The 21625-nt window shown below is 48.2% G+C and overlaps 1 protein-coding gene across 5 annotated transcripts in view; it reads left to right on the plus strand.

Annotated features, from left to right (window-relative positions):
• The window catches only part of LOC149359106 (major facilitator superfamily domain-containing protein 6-like), a 42489-nt gene extending 22241 nt beyond the window's left edge, over positions 1–20248 (plus strand). For 2 of the 5 annotated variants that reach the window (XM_089571323.1, XM_089571321.1), the window contains exons 2-5: positions 5764–5867; positions 11111–12394; positions 13758–13910; positions 18403–20248. In XM_089571323.1, the coding sequence (XP_089427449.1) occupies positions 5764–5867; positions 11111–12394; positions 13758–13910; positions 18403–18533 (1672 nt within the window). In that variant the 3' untranslated portion in view covers positions 18534–20248. Of the gene's footprint in view, positions 1–5370; positions 5674–5763; positions 5868–11110; positions 12395–13757; positions 13911–18389 lie in introns of those variants that run through there. The other 3 variants (XM_089571325.1, XM_089571322.1, XM_089571326.1) reach the window with 3 other exon arrangements.
• Positions 20249–21625: the final 1377 nt, after the last annotated feature.

A 21625-nucleotide genomic window follows, 5' to 3' on the forward strand; every position in this document is an offset into this window, starting at 1 on the left:
ATTATCACCGCATTCTCAATATTTAACATTCCGCATCACGTGGGCGTGACCTCAGACTTGGGAAATGGCAGCTTCTCTGGTTTTACCCCATCATACGCGCTGGGAGCTTTGTATAGATGATGTTGGATTGCTTTCAACCACCTAGGCTTCCTTAACACGAGTCGAACTCGCGGTACCTGGGCAACATCGCATTTCGTTGCCATCCCAAGAAGGCGTACCGGGTGTCGAACCCTCGACCTCGTGCCGAGCTACGAAACGACACAGCCTCTGCGCCACCTCGGCAAATGAGCTACGCAGATGTGGGTCGCCCGCTGAGAGGATAAGAGTGAAGATGGCCGTGCGTGGGGGTTTCGAGTGATACAACGTATCAGCAAAGCTTGGACTCGCGTTTCGCTGTGCCGTTGATATTGTGCTCGCAGCGCTGTGCCTTATTCTACGTCGGCCACGCGTGTGCCGTGCCTCGCCACAAAAGAAGCTCGGGACAACTATGGATATCACGAGTCTCTACATATTGCTCAGTCGTCTCAGCAACGTCACTGTATATGTTCTTTCCCTGAACCATGTTTTGTACATAGAACAGGTTCCCCCTCCATGCTCGAGCTCAGCACAATTTGCTGAATGATGTGTTCCGATTAAAGATGTAATATTTCCGTATATTTTAGACGCCAGAAAAAAAACTAGTAAACAAACCATTTCTTTTGTCCCGAAATATTGGAACGATTGCAAATATACCCGAAACAAGGATATGCGCATGATTTCTTGCCGGGTACAGAAGGAGTTTTACAACGAAAAGATATTTTAGGAATTCTTGTTCACGTACCGTCTTTACCAAAAGTAACCCGGCAACGGTGGTTTGTTTCTCGGACGCATAGCGGAGCACTTATGGCAGCCCCTAAACTCTGAATCTCTGTAAAGTAAAGTGAGCCCTTTTCCTCACGTTTTGACGCCTTTTGGTCTTTAGGGATGCCGTAAATTAAGGCTCCATTATACGGTTGAGAAGCAAAAACCTGCTGTTCGGTTACTTTTGGCAACAGGGCGTACATCCAATATTCCGTAGTACCTTGGCCTCCCAAAGACTGTTATATGCGGGGTCACCGGACATTAGGTGGTCTGCTCAGTTTGAACAAGGCGATGTTTCTAGGATGTCCGATTACAGTCGCTCCAGGAGGCAATCTAATGAACTTTTGAGATTTAAGCGTCGGCTGTCGTAAGCTGATAGCACCACGGCTAAGACGGGAGCGGTCAAAGAAGTATTACTGGCTACTGGCCGAAGTATTATGCCTGAGTTCTGTTCGTTGCTGCAAAAATTTGTACAAGGGGCCAAGGCCTCGTCGGGCTCTTAGCCTTTAGCCTTGGCCTCCTCTTAGAGACTGTCTGAGGAACAAATAAAGAAAAAAAAAGTGTACTTCTAAAGGAACGTTTGTTGAGCGAATGGCATCAGAGTGACAGAAAAACTTTGATGAGGCGTTGCCACAAAAGACACGCTAATAGAAAAGCTTTGTTGTCAAGATATGATACCAACTTGAAGCCTTAAAACTTGGTAGTTTTACATTCGTGGTGCCCTCAAGGCGCTCGCTAGGCTGGCTGGCGACTCCTGAGGGTTAAATGTGACGGTTGATGCGGCAAGCGGGAAAAAGTCCAGCAAATTCTCTGTCCATACTGAGAACCTGCTGCTGGATCAATGTTCGCGCGAGGAGAGCGTGCTGAACTTTCTTGCGACTGTACGCAAGGGATAATTGTCTACACTGCAGTGGAAAATGATGATCGCTGGCAAACAAGCCAGTATATATCTGTAAATTTCAAAGCTTATTGGAGAGCTTGGCAGCGAGTACGAGCTCTATATATGATAACTTATAGGCAATCCCAGCAATCTAAAAGCTTATCCATCACCGATCATAAGCCGGGATTAACCCACGTTTGAACGCTGGTTGCTGCGGCCAAACACCTTTGTTTTCTCTAAAAGTAATTTAGGTAACGAAGCAGGATGAAGGTGAGTCGAAATGTGGGATCAGGTACATAAGCAACTCTCATGTAATGTCTGCTGACTTTGCAATGCAGAAGCGTGTAGTTCATAGGGAATCGCTTTTTATCATCCCCACGCTTGCACTTACCCGCAATGCATTTTTCAAAAAACAAATGCAAAACAACCCCCCCCCCCCCCCCCCCAAGTTTTCCAGGGTCAGAAAGAACTCAAAGTTTATTTTTTTCTCGAGGAAGAAAATTTTGTGTGCTTCTGTAGGTAGCTGCGAGGCAGTAGCAGCTAATTTAAAAACCCAGCTTTAAGAACCCCAGGTGGTCGAAATTTCCGGAGCCCTCCACTACGGCGTCTCTCATAGCCGCAGTCGCTTTGGGACGTTAAACCCCATAAACCAAACCAACCTTAAAAATTTCACCACGTGCAGGCGCGTTGTCATGCAGAACAGAATCACGCAATTTCTGATATCGTCTTTGCTTCAGCTCGGTTAGAAGAGAAAATAAAGGCGCAGTGCGAGGATACAGCACGCTAGTTCATGCCACAGTCGTTTAACATATTTAAAGAATTAACAAGTATGATGTAAAGGTTAAAATTTTGAAATTGTTTTTTGAGGAAAGGAAATGGCGCAGTATCTGTCTCATATATCTCGGCGGACACCTGAACCGCGCTGCAAGGGAAGGGAGGAAGGTGGGAGTGAAGGAAGAGAGAGAGAAAGAGATGCCGCAGTGGAGGTCTCCGGAATAATCTCGACCACCTGGGGATCTTTAACGTGCACTGACATCGCACAGCACACGGGTGCCTCTTGCGTTTCGCCTCCATCGAAATGGTTAAGCCCCAAATTATTTTGCAACATTACAGTAATGTAGCGCACTTTTGCGTTGTTTTCTGTTGTTTTTTTTTTACGTAGGTAACGATCACACTTTGAATATTTACTTTCCTCAAAAATGAACGAACCACTTAAGACCGCTGACGTGCTGGGAAGGCGAAAGCATAATTAGTGTGTGTCTGTGCCATCGTGAGCGTTCGACCTCGGCGCAGGTGCGAAGACGCGCCCCTAATTCCGCAAACGCTGGATCTACGAGGTACGAGTGAAACACTCGGGCTTTCGGTTCGAATACTTGTCGCGAGATAGCCTCCAACCTAAGAGACGTACGCTATGTGCAACGAGAAGTCTTGGGCCACCACCCGCAACGGCGTACGACGAGAGGTTGCGTCACAATTTTTATACGAAAATTGCCTTTTGAGGAACGGAAATGGCGCAGTAAGTGTTTCGCATCTCGGCGTACACCTCAACCGCGCCATAAGGGGAGAGGTAGTCTGGGAAGGTATACAATTGAATTTGCATGTGTCGTGGGTTCGAGTCCCTGTCGCAAACTAGCCTCCAATTTGACTAGCACATGTAAGCTGTATGCAACTACTGTGTTAGTGTGTGTGACAGGAGCAGCAGCAGCATGTCATTTTGCTGTGTTTTACTGTGTTTCGCTGTGTCATTTTGATGTATGAGTACACACGAAAAGCGCTTGCGGTTTTCACATACAAACCAGTTTCAGGTGTAGCACTCGTTCGTGTTAGTCTCATTCTGTGTCTGTGTTGTTCCCGTGCTTCAGAACATGAGCGAGTTTGTGCTTGATTTAATTTGATTTATAGAGGTATAATAGAGGTTGAACGTCCCAAAGCGACTCAGGCTATGAGGGACGCCGTAGTGAAGGGCTCCGGAAATTTCCACCACCTGGTGTTCTTTAACATGCACTGACATCGCACAGTACACGGGCGTCTATAGAATTTCGCCTCCGTTGAAATTCGACCGCCGCGGCGGGACGGAACCCGCGTCTTTCGGGTCAGCGCCGAGCGCCATAACCACTGAGCCGCCGCGGCGGCTTCGCGAGTTTATGTACTCTCCTCAGAATGTGTTTCAGAGCTCCTTAAAGATAACGTGTTTTATTAAACCACTGCATGAAACAGGGCAGTTTCGCATTTTGCATACATCGAAATGCGACAACTCTCGGTAATTGAAATTCCAATGAGCAGTGAAGGGACATCGAGAGCAACTAGATCCAATTTTGGTTCTTGGTAAAAGTCATTTTATGTATCATCCTTGGAATGTTTTTGTTTGTGCGGCAGCTTGAGATGCGTTTATTGCTGATAAAATTGCATTTAAAAATTTTTCCGCCATTTGATTCAAACTTGTTACGTCTGCACTGAAAAGGATTCCGTGATCACCGTTTTGAAGTGAACGCAGCATAGCCTAGACTCCGAGAGATCCGCGAAGCGGAAAACTGTCGCTGCACCACAGTTAGCTTTCAAATCGGGCGGTGATGGCGACAGGTTTATCTATTCTTTGTATCTAATCTTTTGGGGTTTCAGAAATCGGGTAAAACCCGGCTCGACGTGTCTGTCATTGCATCCAAACAAAAGGTGAACTTTACTCTCATCTCCTACGAACAGAGCGCTGGCGACCTTTCGTGGTTGATTTTGAGCCGCCATCTTAGTGTTGGGCTTTAACCAGCCGGAGCTGCACTGTGGACTACGAGACGCGACGCAGTGGAGGAGGACTGTGTATATTTTCGTCCACCTGAAGCTCTTTAATTTTTGCTGAAATTGCGTTCCACAGGGCATGTCAGCATTTTGCCTTCTTCGAGATGCAGCTGCGGTCAAACACGCAAACTGGGGCTGATGCATCCAAACTTTTGCTCAGGCCATTGGGCCATACTGAGCCACTGCGGCAGGTGCGTGGCCGAAGAAATGTATGGTTGCCACTAAGCTGGACTGAGCGAAGGAATCAGTGGTTTGATTCTGGTCCCTGCACACAACACAATACAATAACAAATGCGTCTGGTGCAAAGACGCAGCTGCCCTATACCACTCAACCTAGAGCTGTGGGGCCTATCATTCTCAGCCCTAGCTTAGAGCAGTGGGAGGTCCTCAACCAGCTCAGATCTGCAAGACCAGCTTCTTTGGTGGAGCGGGCCAGGGCTGCAACGAAGGCTAACGGACTCCCAGGCCAAGGAACGTCGCCTGTCAGCTCATTAGCCTCCCAGGCCGAGAAACGCCGCCTATACCTGCTCAAGATCCTCATCCCTTTTACCCATCCTTTGGAGATCAACAAATTCATTCATTCATTCATTCATTCATTCATTCATTCATTCATTCATTCATTCATTCATTCATTCATTCATTCATTCATTCATTCATTCATTCATTCATTCATTCGGTGATTTCACGCTTGTCAGAAGTTGCCGTTAACAAGCGGTGTATGTGATCGACCGCGGAAGATTGTGTTGGACGCTTTCTTCTAGTGACCCCGGAACCCATCCACGCCACAATCGCTTCCGGGGCCTCCCTGTATTGGCGATTCCGCTGGCAGTTTGTGTTCGGTGCTTATTTTCTTTTCTTTATGTATCACCTGTGTATTGGATTTATGCGTTGTCTCCACTGATGCAGCGCCCCGCCGCTAATGCGAGCGGCCGTGGCGAAACGGTCGGCGATAACGAATGAAGGCAGTCGCATAAACAGCGATAGGAACGACCACGTGTCTGTTCACCGAGTGGATCGCTTTTGTCAGTGCGTGCCCCGCTCCTGTGCCCATCGCTCGATGCTCGATCGGCGAACAAAGACGTGAGATTTTGGCGCTGGTCGCATTATGCATGAGCGCGGCCGGTCGGCGTGAGCGGCCGACACGGAAGGGTAGCCCGATTTTTGTTAGTACACCTCCGCGCGTTGCTTCTTCCTCTTGCCTTCCGTGCGTCTGCGAAGCGTGCGTGAACAGTGAGTGTTGTGTCCGCTTCCAGGGACGAACCAGCAGCCATGGAGTGCGCGTGGAGCCGTTGCCTGCCTGCATCCGTCAACAAGCAGCTGCTGCCGCTCAAGTTCCACTTCTTTCTCTACCTGGCAGGTGCGTAGGCGCTCGTGTATTTGACTCTGAAGCGCGCCGTTGTACTTCCCGGTAGCCGGCTTCCGTTGGCTTCTTTATTTTTGTCCCCTCACACGTCGGCGCACAGTCGTCCTCCGGTAAATTCTGCGGCGTGCAGTGGTACGTCGATCGTGAGACGCTCGAAATCATATGAAATCTTACTTTCAGTGAAAGCTGTCCCAGCAGGCGTAACGCGGTGTGGAATAACCTGAGGTATCGCGCTCAGAATGCCGCCTTTCATTCGCTGACGACTGCGCATTGGTTTCGTTGATCTTAACTAGCGTGACCTATACAGGAGGTACCGCGTGGTCGCGTCGGTAGTAAGGTATATAGAATGTCGAGTTGAAGCCGCCTGTTCCGTGATCGCGCTTTTGGGATAAGAAATGAACCGCAGAACTTTCCCTCTTTTGGCTACTAGTAGGTGTGGCTTGCACACAGGTTCAGGTATGGGTGATCAGTACTAGATTGTGTTCCTGGCTCTGCTTTGCTTCAGTTGCTTTTTTTCCCTAAAACAGTTTGACTATGCAACCGCATGCCTCCAACTGCCGTAGCGTGCACACCTGGTGACGCGTTCTATTTTTCGTCAAACGAGCTGAGGGCTCTGAAATGAGTTTTCCTTCTTTTAGACAGAAAACCATCTGTGAGCATGCGCACTCATTTCTTCTCGCAACCTTCTTTTCACTCGAGGCAAGGTTTCTTGGTTGCGATTAGACATAGTAACGGCACTCTTCCTTATTTTTGCTTCTTTCGTTATCAGTGTATGAGCCTGTGTGTTTCCACTTGGTAGTAGTATCTTTTTACTTTTTCTATGCCTTCAATGCCATCGCAGTGTGGTAGTGGAAAGCTTTAATGTCGCCTGTTCGCCTACTTTGAGGTTTATTTACCCGAAGCTTTTAGTTTTTCGCGTAGTTGACTGCGGCATGTCTTCGTATTTCGTTTTGAAGTCTGTACAGTACTTTTTTGTTTGTAACCCCCCTCCCCCCTTCCCCCTCCTTACTGCAATGCCGAACGGCGAGGTGCAATTGTTGCGCTTTGCCTTATTCCATCCTTAAAACGATAACCGGTCGAGCGGCTGCTACCGTGAAGCATTTATGCCCTACCAGACTACTTCACATTCACTATCATCATCATCGCTGTCTTGCAGTATTCTCGGGCCATCATTCGGTATTCTTCTACTTCCCAATGGCTCTTGTCTCACTTTACTATCTTCGTGAGCCTGTCAGTCGGATTATGCGTGTGTGCGTGTGCGTGTGCGTGTGCGCGCGTGCGCGTGCGCCTGTCGCTTCAGCATTTACAGTCGGGACAAAAGTCCTTGGTCCATGTGTTCCGTCAAGGAAGGCGATATCTGTGCTATTAGCCGCGGGCTGAGGACTAAACTTGTGGAGGTGACAGAACATGATTTTTTACTTTTACCTCCACAAGTGTTTCCAGTCGCCGGCTTATAAATGAGCTCTCAACTTCGTTTACGAAACACGAGCAGCTCACGCGCCGAGGTGGCTCAGTGGGCGTAGCGTTTTGCTGTTGTACAAAACGTCGCGGGTTCGATACCGGCCGCGCGGTGTCCTTTTTATGGAGGCGAAATTACAAAAAATATGTATAGCGATTTTGTTGCATGCTACGGGTAAGGAACTCATGGTGACCGTAATCTGTCCGGAGCCGTGGGTTATACGGCATCCCTCATTGCACCCTGTGTAGCCTTGGCACAAACACCCATTTTGTCTTGTCATTTTGTCTGACTGGAAGGTGGCCCTCTTCTGCTTGCTATCATGGCTTCCTCACGGATGGGCAGAATGTTCGGCACCTCAGATTATAGGCTTTATCACCGCACAGCCGAAATCTTGCAACAGCGAAGCGCTGAGATATCGCTGATAACAACCCCGTTGATGTGTAAGTGTCTGATATCTCTACAAGGAAGTCTTACGTTCGATGCAGTTTGCCAGAGCGGACGTTGCAAAAGCGTCGATCACTTCAGTGTTCCTTGAAGAGTAACTGAGCGCTACTTATTAAGCATGAAATGCTTTTAGCCCCCGTTGTCGGCAGTGTGGTGACGTCACGCCGAGACCGAGATCCACTCATCCGGGCATTGAAATCCACTCATCCGGGCATTGAAATCCACTCATCCGGGCATTGAAATCCACTCATCCGGGCATTGAAATCCAGTCATCCGGGCACTGAAATCCACTCATCCGGGCACTGAAATCCACTCATCCGGGCACTGAAATCCACTCATCCGGGCACTGAAATCCACTCATCCGGGCACTGAAATCCACTCATCCGGGCACTGAAATCCACTCATCCGGGCACTGAAATCCACTCATCCGGGCACTGAATTCCAGTCATCCGGGCTCTGAAACGAGAACATCCGGGCACCGTACGAGACTTAACGAGAATTAACGAGACTCTGTAAGCCCTCCTACGCGACCGGCATGCAAGCGCCGGTTGGTCTCCAAACGAGACAAAAAATAACTGCTGCCAGTGCCTTCTCAATGTTTATCAAGATATCAGTGGAGCTGTGGGTTTGATAATGCACGGAATTATAATTTCCGATTTCTAATAACGCGTGCAAAAAGCACATAAATGCCACGTTACACTTCGTTTACATACGTGATCTCTTAGGGGCTTCGCGCATCGAAGCAAAGCCGAGCAGGCGCACAGGGGCCCGGGGGAGAAGCGCTGCGTTCAAAGGGCAAGGCATCGCGCCGAACGGGTGGTGGCGTTCCTCCCTTCCTTTACGGTGCGGTTCGGGTGTCCACCGAGATGGCAGAGAATTACTGCGCCATTTCCTTTCCTCAAAAAACCTTGCGTTCAAATGGCAAGGCATCGCGCTGAACAGGTGGTGGCGTTCCTCCCTTCCTGTACGGTGCGGTTCGGGTGTCCACCGAGATGGCATTAGGCCCGTAAACATTTCATGCTTACTGTACTCTCGTTTACGGGAGAGGCAGAGATTTTTTCAGACGAGCACACAGACATGACAGTACGGGCGCTTTCATGTCTGCCCTGTCATATCTTTGTGTGCACCTCGTCTGAAATAAGTAGCGCTCAGTTACTCTAATCGAAACAATGCAACACTAACTAGCCCGTCAATGTGTTTTATTAAGCTTCAAAAGGACTCACTGCGATGGTATAGGGGCTACGGCGTTAGGCTGCTGAGCCCAAGGTCGCGGGATCGAATCCCGGCCGCGGCGGCCGCATTTCGGCGGCCGCATTTCCTTGGGTACGGGCGTCTTTTGCATTTCGTTGGGGACGAAAAGCAGAAGACGCCCGTACGTTTTGCGATGTCAGTGCTCGTTAAAGAACCCCAGGCGGTGGGAATTATTCCGGAGACCTCCACTACGGCGTACCCTCATAGCTTGCATGCGGCTTTGCCACGCTAAACACCACTCACCAGCGCTGCTTCAAAACAAATTGACGTTATATCACTGTAGTTCTGTCTTTATTCTTCCGAAAGACTTCAGGGTGGGCAATGCATTGCACTGGCATTTTCCGCTAGGCCATATTTCCCCGTAGCTCGCGTCTGAGTGCATAATTCGCAGAAACCTGTTTAAGTTCCTTGTCATCATTGACGTCTGCTTTGTTTGTGGCTACGGAGAACCGACTTGATGTTTCGGTTCATGTCTGCACATATTACTGCTCACGAAGACGACGTCTTTGTATTGCAGTGAATAGTAGGCTTTGCTGTCGCGCGCCGTCAGAACGTAAAATCGTCTGCACCTGCTCCAGTCTGTTGCGGGCGCTTATAAACAGTGAAACCTTTCAGTCTGCGTCCCAGTTCTCGAGTCTGCTTCTTTCCTGCGGTAAAGAGGAGCGCTTTCTCTCGGGTTTGTGTCGGCATTACGTTGTGTCTGCCGTTCTCTCTTTTTCTGCTCTTCCATTTCTTCGCCCCGTTCCCCCCGGTGGGTGCGGAGCAGCCAAATCGGATTCTATTCTGGTTAACCTCCCCGCATTCCCCTCTTTTCGCACTCTATCGCTGGCTACTTGCTTTTGCTTTTGCTGAAACACTAATGCGAAGAGTAAACGTGTGCGGTCTCCGGGTGCACCCTTCCGTTAACGGCAGCCGTTGAGCTTCCTGCGTGTCTCTGTCCGCCTAGGTAGGCTGCTCGTTAGAACTTTTGTCAAAATCACATCTATGATTATTAACTTTCAGCAACACACGGTCGAAAAACACGAGTCGATTTTCTGTGGTCACAACAGATTCTCTGTAAAGTTTCTTGCCGTGATCCTGTAGTGACAACTCAAGATTCTGTATTCTACAGAAAAGCACTGCAAAATATAAAAATTTGTCCTTACAAAATATTTTGTCGCATTTTTGACACTGTTCTGTCTTTTTTTTTTTTCGACTTGGGATGAGCTTGTAAGGAACGACGATTAACTATTTTTAACTGCTAAAGCAACAGTGAGAGCTCCGAGGAAGGTGTAGGGGTGGGCTCCGTACAAACTTTGGGCGCCCAGGTGGTATCTTAAGAGAACTTATGGCTTCCATCTCCTCCCCCCCCCTCCCCCTCCTCGACACCACCCTCAACAGACAATTTCTCTGTGGGAAAACCGTGTTGGTCCCGATTTTTTTCGCGAATGAAGGTCAAAGAATGCGTGGCAATGATTCACATACTTGTGGTCGCCAGAATTTGGAAAGCGCAATTTTGAAGAAAGAAACAGGTTGTCCTATATGCAAATAAATACAGTAGGATTTTTTTTTTACAGTGCGCAAGTACTTGGTGTTGTTAGCTAGCGCGTGGAAAGCCATAAATATTAGCTTCAAATTTGACAAAATGACGGCAGATCATGCATGCAACTCGACCTGCAGGTGTGTGCCATGCGATAAATGCAGCTGAACACACAAGGGCATGGATGATAGAGGCTCGCTACTATATAATATGAAATATACAACATACAATAAAATGGTTTATTGGGGTTTAACGTCCCGAAGCAACTCAGGCTATGAGGGACCACATACAATAAAATGTGCAAATTACAATATGCATACGACTGCTGGCATTTTTCATGCGTGCGATCAAATGCTGTTGTTTAGCGCAAGCGAAAATGCTCGACAGGAGTGATTAGCGTGTCGCTAGCGGAGCAGCCGTGTCATTTGAGCTAGTCTCACATAAAGCTTAACGTCATTTCGAACACTGCATTCTACAACGTATTAATTATGTGCTGCAAATGATTATTGCGCTTGGTGTAATTTTGATATCGTGATTTTTTTTTCTTTTCGTTTCAACATCTAGGACAAGCATGCGTGTACCCGTACCTAGCCGTGATTGGACGGCAGATTGGAATCAGCGCCTCCATGATCGCCATCATATTCTCTCTGACGCCTTTGGCTGCTGTTATCTTCAAGCCCATCTGCGGCTTCGTCATCGACCGTACACAGAATGCCACTGCCGTGATCGTCTTCCTTCAAGTTGTCTTGATCATTTCCCACGGCGTCGTCTTCTTCAGCCCCAGCATCAAGACTCACGACGATGGCCTGTTCGAAGGATACATAAACTGCACTTCGGATCAGATGGTGGTCTCAAACGCGAGTTCGTACTATTGCACAGCATCCAAAGCTCGCAAAGACTCCCCCGTTTCTTGCAACCTAACTCTCGAAGATGGCCGCACAATAGACGTCAACATCACAAAGGCCTCGGACACGGTAGTTGACCTGGAGGGAAAAGCAAGCGTGTGTGGGAATGCGTCAGGCAGCGGAAGTGCCATTAATGATTCTTACGCCATACTACGCTGTCCCTGCGACATCACTCTGTATCAGGGCAACTTTTGGATCTACACCACGTCGGTCGTCATCGCCTGGACGTCCTCTGCGACCATGTACACAGTGACGGACGCTGCCGTCTGCGAGTTGCTCGGCGACAACGTGAACGCATTCGGTCGCCAGCGTCTTTGGGGAACCATCAGTTGGGGTATCGTGAGTCCTCTAATCGGGTTCACGATCGACGAAGCCAGCAATCAAAGCTACACAGACTACAAGCCCGGCTTCTACCTCTTCGCTGCCATCATGGTCCTGGACGTGATACTCATCTGCTACATGCCTCGTCTGCGAACGGCTGATCTGTCTGTGAACTTTATCAAGGATATAGCGACCTTGTTCTGCAATGCCGAGATTGTGCTCTTCACAGTGTGGACGTTCATAGTCGGGGCTCTAATTGGCGTGCTCTGGTCGTTCAGTACCTGGTACTTGGAAGATCTCAAGGCCTCGAAGCTGATGATCGGCCTGTCCAACACGGTGATGAGTCTTTGCGTGGAGGTCCCGCTCTTCTTTATTTCCAAGACGATACTGGAGCGCGTCGGATACTTCTTTTCGTACTCGGCGGCCTTCCTGGCGTTCTCAATCAAGTTCATCGGCTATTCGTACCTGGTCAACCCATGGTACGGGCTCATCGTGGACATTGCGGGTGGTGCCATCTTCCCTCTCGCCTACTCTGCAATGACGGTGTTCGCCAAGCGGGTGGCTACTCCGGGAACGGCGGCTTCCATGATGTGCATCTTGGGTTCCACTTTTGAAGGCCTCGGTGAGTTCTGTATCGATGCTTTTGGCATGCTATCTACATGTGTTTTAAGCCCAAAGAGCGGCAAATGTTCGCTCCACCGAATCTCGCGTTCGCGCCGTCCGTGACTTGTGCTGCTGTGTCGTCTGGGGCCATGTTTTTGTAGCGTACTGTCAGAGCGTACTGCCTGTGAGTTTTTCCTCTTTTTGCTACGCATTGTGGTGTACTTTTGTTGTGCAGCCTTCAAACTACAGGGAGCACGAAAGTAATATTGTCACCGACGTACGGGGCTTCTGAGAAATGGTTTGACTACGGATGAAAAGCCTGTATGATGGCATTTGAAGAGAGTCTTAGCCGGGAAACACATGGAGTAAGGGCCGCATAAGAGCTAAATGATGGCACTCGTGGCGGCAGCCACGTGTTGGGAGATCGTTGGGTACGCACACGTTTGCACGTACTCACTACGTGGTATCGGCAATTAGAATCTGGGAGAACCGAGCGGTTGGAGGTAAAACAAACACTGGTAAGGGAGGAAACTGCATTCCTCCTGCGCGAGCGTCCGTTGTTAGTGTCTGGCTCTTCATCTTAGCGTTATAGTAATGCTACTAAGCTCTGTTTGATTAGTGTTGTTTCTTTACTGCGGTAGGTATGTAGTCTTCTTGTTTCCTTTGGTCTCTGTGTCTGTGTGGTGTCTGTGTTAATGTGCCGTAACCTGTTCCAGTTTGCTCGTGAAGAATCGCAGTAGCTCACAGCGGAGCTCTGCGATGCCCAGAAATGGTTGCGATGTTGCATGCGGCTTATCTGGAATGTTCTGTCATACTGAAAGAGTGATTTTGTCGGCCGTGCATATTACTGTCACATGGCAGTAGGAAACATGACAGCTATGCGCCTAGATAATTTTTCGCGCGTCCTGGAGACTTCCGTCCCCGATAGTGCGTAGCCGTCTAACTGTGAGGCCAGAAGCTGCATGCGGGTGCACGAACCAAGTGCAAATAAAAGTGAAGGTCAATACGCTGTCTGTGTGTACACAGGTTTGAAGAAAGCCGAGTCATCGAAACCAAGGAAGCATAATGGAATGATCCTTTTATTTGTGGTGTTGATAAATTGGGAATGATTATTATATATATATTTTTACCTGAAAGATGTCTTATTGGAAGAAAATAATCGCATGCCACCAGTGGGATTCGAATACATCATGCGTCCATCGTGACGCTTTCCTTGCTGGTTCTTTTCAGCCTTCGCTGCTTCATTGGCGCGTCAAACTGATGGCCTTCGTGTGAAGGCTTTTTAGTATGTCAATGAAGTGTCTTGTTGTTGTGCAGATGTCAGGATAGAACGACGTTTCACACAAGTAACTTCTTTGTCCGTCTTTTTTTTTTCTTTTAAGGTGTCGCCGCCGGAAACCTCTTGGGTGGAATGTGCATCGATAAATTATCAGGTCGACTGACATTCCGCTACCTCGGCTACGCCTCCGCTGCGTGCGCGATTTGCTGCACTCTCTCCTACCTCTGCCTTCGGCTTATGGGGTGCAGTCGGCTAGGTGAGCGACTTCAGGCAGTTTGAACGCGCTCTTTCCCTTATAAAAATGGTCTGTAGACAGTCTGTAGACTTTTTAGACTCTATTGCCTTCCTATAGATATTTATTTTTGTCTATTCATAGTCTATAGACAGAAGTCTACTAAAAGTTATGGCCATAAATCTATAGATGGTCTGTAGACTGTCTACAGAATTTGTATTGCCTATAGATTTCTCTAGGATTTGTCTGCAGACTTTATATACAGAAGTCTATGGGCAATCTATCGACTGTCTAAAAAAATTTTTGTAAGGGTTACAGGCCGTTATGTTTCACTGAGTGCAGTTCTTTGAGCAAAAAGTTTCGAAAACGCCAGTATGCTTCTTTAAAGGGATGCTGGTGACGTTTGCATTCAGTTATTTTTTTGCTAAAAATTGATTCTCTGCCCTTTTTGGCTACGCTGACTTTTGTCCGGCAGCAAAAGACTCATTTATCGCCGAAAAAAAAAATGGATTTAACACTCTTCCCGCCGGTCAATTCGCACTCCTGGCGTTACACCGAAAAGGACTGGTTGCCACCGTTTTGGTGTGAGTGGCGGTGTTGCTTAGCCTCAGGGATTCGCGCGCAAAAAAAAGCTGCCTTGCGGAATCGGCCGACGTTGGCGACACCTGCATTTTGTTTCTTGGTACGAGGCATGTCCGGAAAGAATACAACCCAGTGAGTTACTAGGCTAGTCGAGAGGTGGGGCCACTGTTTTAAAAATACTTTGAACCTTCAGCTTCCCTCTCCCCTTTGGTTTACAGTGCCCTACCGGTGCATGGCCGAGTGGCACACTTTACAAATACCTGCGCCGATCCAGACTCCCGCCAAACGCGGAGTGCAATGCGTGATGAATTCTCTTCATGCACGCAAGAGGCGGACCACCAGCGGCCATTCAGTCGGATCTGTGCTGTTTCTGATACGAATCGACAGAATGTGTTCAGTTGGTGCCCTGGATTAGTGCACTGCACGGGCTCGGGCCGGCCCGAAAGCCGGGGCCCGGCCCGGCCCGGCCCGTGGGCCGGTCCGGGCTCGGGCTTAAAGCTGCGGACCCGAGCCAGGCATGGGTCCGTACAGAAACGTCTGGTGTCCGACTGTTCATTCACTATTGCAGAGTGAAGTACAAAACTGCGGCATTGGAGCAGCGACACGGATGAGCTATGGGTTACAGTACGCGCTGAGAAAAAAACTAAGCTTTATTCATTTAATTATTTATTTCCTTATTTCTGTTCTGCGCCGTGGTGGCTTAGTGTGATTATGAGTCGGGGAACCAGGGTTTGCTCCTAGCCTCGGCGGCCGCATTCCTATTTAGGCGGCAAGCATGACAGCCATGTACTTTGTAGTATCATTACTCGTTGAAGAAACCCAGGTGGTCGAAATGGTCCGGAGCCCTCTGCTTCAGTATCTCTCACAGCCTGACTCCTCTTGGGCCCTTAAGCCCGCAAAACGTAGCTTTTATTCTATAGCTATATTTTTCTCGTGCGAGAAAATTCACAAACTAAAGCGCGGTTGGTTTTCTTTTTTATCAGCTGACCGGAACGTCTCGTAAATGAAATAGCCACAAAAGCTCGCGAGAGTTTGTAAATCTCATCTCATAACCACATCTATCCCTCCTCGCTTCTTCAGCCTGGTTGTCATGACAAGTGTTTTGCCCTGTACGTTATCGCGTGGTTTGCGCGTTATCTTCTTCTCCACAAGTAAAAGAAAAAATTCAACCGCTCTTAATTGGTCATGATCGTTCGTAATCCCAAAACATACCTATACAGAAATAAATGTTGGGACGCTAATAGTCTTCAAACACCGTGAAATACTCAAGTCTTTTAGCTTTTCGTTTCTGCTGAAAGGCAACCAGTTTGGCTATGAGTTAACCTGTGAGATCGCGTTCACTAAAAAAATGGCACCCCACTGCTTGCTAGGCAGCTTTATACTTCGCGGGCGGCAAAATATAACTGATTAAAATCATGGGGGAATGCAAAGTAGTCTATTACGCGCGTATGCAGCCCTTTTTCTTTGGCTCTCAGAACTTCCGAGTTTATCATTGCGCACCAACACGAGGTCACTGTCCAAAAGACGGGCCTGGCGAGCACTACTCTTAATCACTTCCTTCTGGGTTAAAAAGAACCATCTTTCTGCAAGCCACACTGTGGATTCAGAACCTTTGTCGGCCAGTTTCTTATCGGTATAGTAGCAGTCTACGTGCTCACAGTGAGCAGTATACCTCAAGCGTTACTGTGAAACGGGCAGGGCCGGGCCCGGGCTGGGCTTCAGAAGTCTCCTCCGGGATTCACGGGCCGGGCCGGGCTCACTAGAGCGATAATTTAGCGGGCCAGGGCCGGGCCCGGGCTTGAAGCCGCGGGCCTGGGCCGGGCTCGGGCTTCAGGTCTCGGGCCCGGGCCGGGCTTGGGCCTCAAACTGAGGCCCGTGCAGTGCTCTACCCTGGATACGCCGAAGACAGAGCCGATGTCCATGACTATTTCATGACGAAAAAACGAGCGACAGCACGTTTTTTGTCGCTGATGACCTTTGAAAAATCCAAGATGGAATTCGTTCGAGTAGGCAGGTGGCGATGAGGCGTATTTTATGAACTTTTACTTCATGCTTCCGGGCACAATAACATTCTGCAACGGTTACAGCAGTGCATTCAAAGCAAACAGAAGAGAGTGCTGACAAGTGGCGTACGCCTGCTTCATGACTGTGCCCAGGTCCATACCGCACATGACACCACCTCGCTTCTGGCAAGGTTCAAGCAGAAAATATTGGAGCATGCCCCGCATAGCTCGGACCTGGCGCCCACTTATTTTCACTCGTTTGTTCATCTGAAGAGACGTCTCGCTGCAAAACTGTTCGCCGATAATGAGCTCACAAGAAGAGTCGTGACGTATTTTACACGTTCGGCGGGAGACTTGTGCGACCACAACATCCGAAAGCTGATTCCCAAGCTGAACACTTGCGTGGATAATGACGGCAAATGTGTGGAAAAATGAAGATATGTAAATGATTACTTTTGGGTTAAAGTTTTATAGAGTAAAAATTTTCCACTGCCGTGCTGACCTTTGTATCTTTACTTTCCAGACACGCCTCGTATTTTCTAGCTTATAAAAGCTCCGTCTCCGATGAGGGTAGTCTCTTTATGATTAGAATGGGGTAGCCTATCGACACAGGCCAACTTCCATTTGTCCTCAGTGTCCCTTTGAGGGAGTACATCCGATATTTGTTGTTACTAAAATGGAGTTTGGGGCTCTTTATCGGTACGTTGAGCTTTGTCTTGCAGCAGAAGACCAGTTCATTACTGAGGAATTTGCATTTAAACATTTTCCCGCCACTCGGCTCAAACTCTTGACCGTCCTCACCGAAAAGGACCCCGTGATCCCTGCTTTAGAGTAAATGCGTGTAGCTATAGCCTCTGGGATTCGTGCCCCACAAAGCTTTCGACGCACGCAGTTTACTTCCAAAACTGACCGATGATGGCGACACCTGTGTTTCATTTATTTATTTCCTTTTCCAGCTTGTAAGCTAGAAAAGTTTTCAGCGAAAGTAGCGTCTGTGTCGTTGGAACGGCGTAATCTCTGTACAGAGCAGCTTCAGTCTGTCCGCAGTGTTCCTTTAATCCTTTGAGGCGCCTCTCGTTATTTCGACCCAAGATTAGTATTTTTCCGCTAGAATAGAACATCCAGGTCTCGACAAAGCCAATATTTTTCCGACAAAAAAAAAATCTGGCGATCATTTTTTTATTTTTTTATTTGCAGGCATGCACGAGATTTTCTATGAAGTTTCACAATGTTTGGAAACTGGAACATCGCAAAAATAGGATTTGTCTAATAAGCACTCTAGAGATCGTGAGGTTGCGTTCTGTTCTGAAAATTCCAATGAATCTAGAGATTCAGAAAAAAAAGGCCAAATCTGTCTGCATGTGAATGGCAGAACACTTGCAACCAAGCCAGTGTACTCAGAAATATGCGTTTGCTACTCTGAACAAAAAAAAAAAAATAACACCAGGTTTTCATTAGGGCAGACGGTAAACCCACTTGTAACAAAGATTACTGCTAGGTGGAGCGCACCCTGAGAAAAAGCTGAAGGTTTACTGTGTACACAGCTATGTATAGTCGGGGACAAAAGTCTCCGGACCACGTGTTCTTCTAGTCGGCGGCTGGAGACCACACTTGCGGAGGTAAAAGTTAAATTTTTGCTCTTTCATCTCCAGAAGTGCGGTCTCCAGCCGCTGTCTGATAGTAGAACACGTGGTCCGGAGTCTTTTGTCCCCGACTGTAGCGCCTTAAAAGTTCATTACTTCTTGTTGCTCCTGTCACCTTCCGTAAAGTTTGGCGTAGCTATCGACCACGAAGCAGGTGCCTAAATGTCTCACTGCTACTATCGCGTTGGTTGCGACTGCGTCTCTTCTCGCAATAAAGCGCCCACCGGTGCCGTCGAGCGAGGACGGCCGAATGACGTGCCGCGTTTTTACGCCAGGTTTCTCGTCCAGGGACTACGCCCCTATCCCAGAAGTTGGGCCGGACGCCGATGGAGGAAGACCGGAGGCCGATGAAGAACGGTAGCGTGCGCATGCGTGCCAGCGGCGTCAACAACGAGGGATCCGAGCAGACCTACTTCTGAGGGACATCTCCGCCTGGACGTGCTCCCGCGAAGCGTGGAAGTCTACCCGCTTTCAGCCGGATTCTGTGCTCCATGAGTACGACACCCGAACATTTCGCCTTTACCCAAAGTGGCGACCTACTTCTTGGCTCAGCTGCTTGCTCTAGACCAGGAAGGAGCCATGAACTTGAACCTTGGCAGGATGCGCCTGACTTCGCAGTGCGAAGCGAGTGATCTTGGATCGAACAGTGTGGATATACTGTTTACTGATGCCATGGAAATATAAGCGTGTGCACAGTGTGGGGACAGTCGGTAACTGTGTTTAAAGTCAGGTGCACTGTTCGTTGCAAGCCTCTGTCTTAAGCATTGTTAATGTGTTGAAAAGGAGGCAGCACGAGTCGCGAGATACACTGCCGGTCGGTATGCTTCTTGTTTTTTTCCCTCGAGGACTGTGGATTGTACTCTGGCTCTGGTAGGTATACTGGCATCCTGCATGTGCGTTCCCAGCTGAGGCAGCAGCTTATTTTTGTTTAAGGCAGCTGATTTTAGCAGGTTAGGTGGACCATTCCGCTACCTATAGGGAACCTTACAGTGGTGCCAAGTCTCTCTCATCCATGACCTAAGTGATGACACACGCACAGGATCTCATGTACAGAATCATGCTTCGCGATATAGTCCACAGAACAGACTCCATTGTGGAGCATTGATTCGCCTGAATGAGAACTGCGCAATCTATATAACTGCGAATTCTCCATATTGTAACGTACTTACGGTTGACACTTCATCTGTGTAATTTAAGAGCCTAGTTGATGGCGGTCGTTGCCGAGTGCTTGCATTGATGACAGACTTGATGTGGCAAGAGCTGTGACACCATGGGATGCGCTTTTTCTAACGCATTTGGAGCTCTTTTCGAGTGGCTTTATTAGAACGCCGAGCGTTCGCGTGGAATAGTGTAGATTTTGTTTGTAGAGAAGATAAGGTGTTCTCACAGTGTCAGCCAGAAACTGGTCTTTTCTGCCTTCACTGGTGCCTAATCACAGTGCGTGTCACAGGGTTTAATATTGGAATCTCATTGCCTCTTGTTTTCTTCGTTTTTTTTACCTCCACCTTTACACAGAAGAAAGAAGAGAGTAATTTTATAAACGCGTGAGGTTTTTCCTCACGAAGCGTCTTGTTGGCAGACTACGCAAAGTTGTCACGTTCCTGGAAAAGGGATCTTGCAGTTCGCATGTGGTTAACCTGTGCTTATAGTGGCCTAAACGTGGCATCCTTTTACTCATTTTATGGCCATTGAACTGCGCAGTAACCCAAGTCGGGTCATTGTTGGTGTTCTTTTCGGTTAATTTTAACATTCTGATTCTGTTCTGTTGTCCACTGCTAAGAGCAGCTTTGTTTAGTTCTATGAAGAATAGGCATATACATTTTAACGTCCGCCTATAAATTCGGCTCTTAGGGCTTTTTTTTTGTTAGAAACACGGTTTTGTGTGTCATCTCGAGCTGAAGACGTGTTGAGATTTTGATTTTGTGCGTGTTCCTGTTTATTTGAACGAAGGCACGTGAGCCCGGATACTCCCAATTAACGTCGGTTTTACAGTATTGTTAATGCAGTGTACTCAGTGGCCAGTCTTTGGAGTAATTAAGGGGTGTCTGGCTTACTATATATGGAAATTTTGTTTCTAGGTACACGTTTCCTTCTGAGTGCTGGAAGTCTTGTACTCAATAAACTTTTTTCTTTGTAGTTTTCGTGATATTTTTGCAACTGTCGCCTGCCATGAACGCAAACGCTACAAATTTTTTTTTTATAATTGTGCATGTGAATGTTTATTTTTCTTATATCAATGCGTGTTCACCGATCCCTAAATGCAGCCGATGCCAAGCTTACCCGGTGTTCCGGTGGTGCTGGTGTGACCACAGTTTCTCCGTTTGCTTAATCGTTACAGGAAACCCGAGATGATTTTGATGGTCATATTATAATGCGACAGATCTGTAGAGGTGCTCCTTATGAGTATTTGAGGCAAATATCAGCCAAATATCAGTCATGAGTGGTCCCTATAGTTTACAAATAATCAAAAACAAAATGCTGCTCGTAACCGATTAGGGCGACACCTCACCGCGCATTTATAGCTGCCCCTCCCCCTTGACGTAAGACATATATCTGGGCGAGCCTTATTGTTGAACGGCCGCCGCGGTGGCTCAGTGGCCATGGTGCTCGGCTGCTGGCTCGAAAGACGCGGGTTCGATCCCGGCCGCGGCGGTTGAATTTCTTTGGAGGAGAAATTCGAGGCCCGTGTACTGTGCGATGTCAGTGCACGTTAAAGAACCCCAGGTGGCCGAAATTTTCGGAGCCCTCCACTACGGCGTCTCTCATAGCCTCAGTCGCTTTGGGACGTTAAACCCCATAAACCAAACCAAACCTTATTGTTGAACGTTCCCAAGTGACATGGGTGGGATGGAGTAGCGGGGTGCAGTCCTGATCTGCTCTCTTCAATGTTTTTAAATGCGAAAGTGCTCATACGCTCACCAACACCAACCAGGAATCTTGCCACCGTACGTACAGGGTCGGTCAAAAGTTCCCAGGCCACAGGGTCTGCTTTTGAGCAGTACAGCCGAACAGTTACGGCGCCATCGAAGCTGAAAACATCTGTAGAGGGTAAAAGAAGTATCTTCCGAACCTTTGAGAACATTGATAGTTTTATCAGCATCTTAAGTGCCAGGACAAACTGATAAAAAGTAGACCCTGTAGCCTGGCAACTTTTGACGAACCCTGTACGTACGTACGTACGATCTTGTACCGTCGCCTAGAAACCAGAGTTTCTACCCCATCTTACCCGCGTTACTCGGATAAGCTCGGTCAGTAATTCGAGTAAGCTCGGGTAAGTTCAGAGGAGCGTCGCGCCAGCTGTGCGAGAGGTTGTTCGTGAAGAACATGGGTCGCACAACCCGTACGGATGGCTGTGATACAAACAGCCACAGCTGCCATATATCTGGCGTGAGCGATATAAATATATTTTTTCAATTTCTTAGGTGTCCGTGACCGTTAAGCTCCCGTGCGGCGAATGGCCGCTGTGGCAGGATACTGCCCCTCGTGTTAGTTTGGACCGAAGAGCGCAATC

This window comes from Amblyomma mixtum, chromosome 2 (assembly GCF_055824585.1).
Source record: "Amblyomma mixtum isolate Tamu chromosome 2, ASM5582458v1, whole genome shotgun sequence".
NCBI lineage: Eukaryota > Metazoa > Arthropoda > Arachnida > Ixodida > Ixodidae > Amblyomma > Amblyomma mixtum.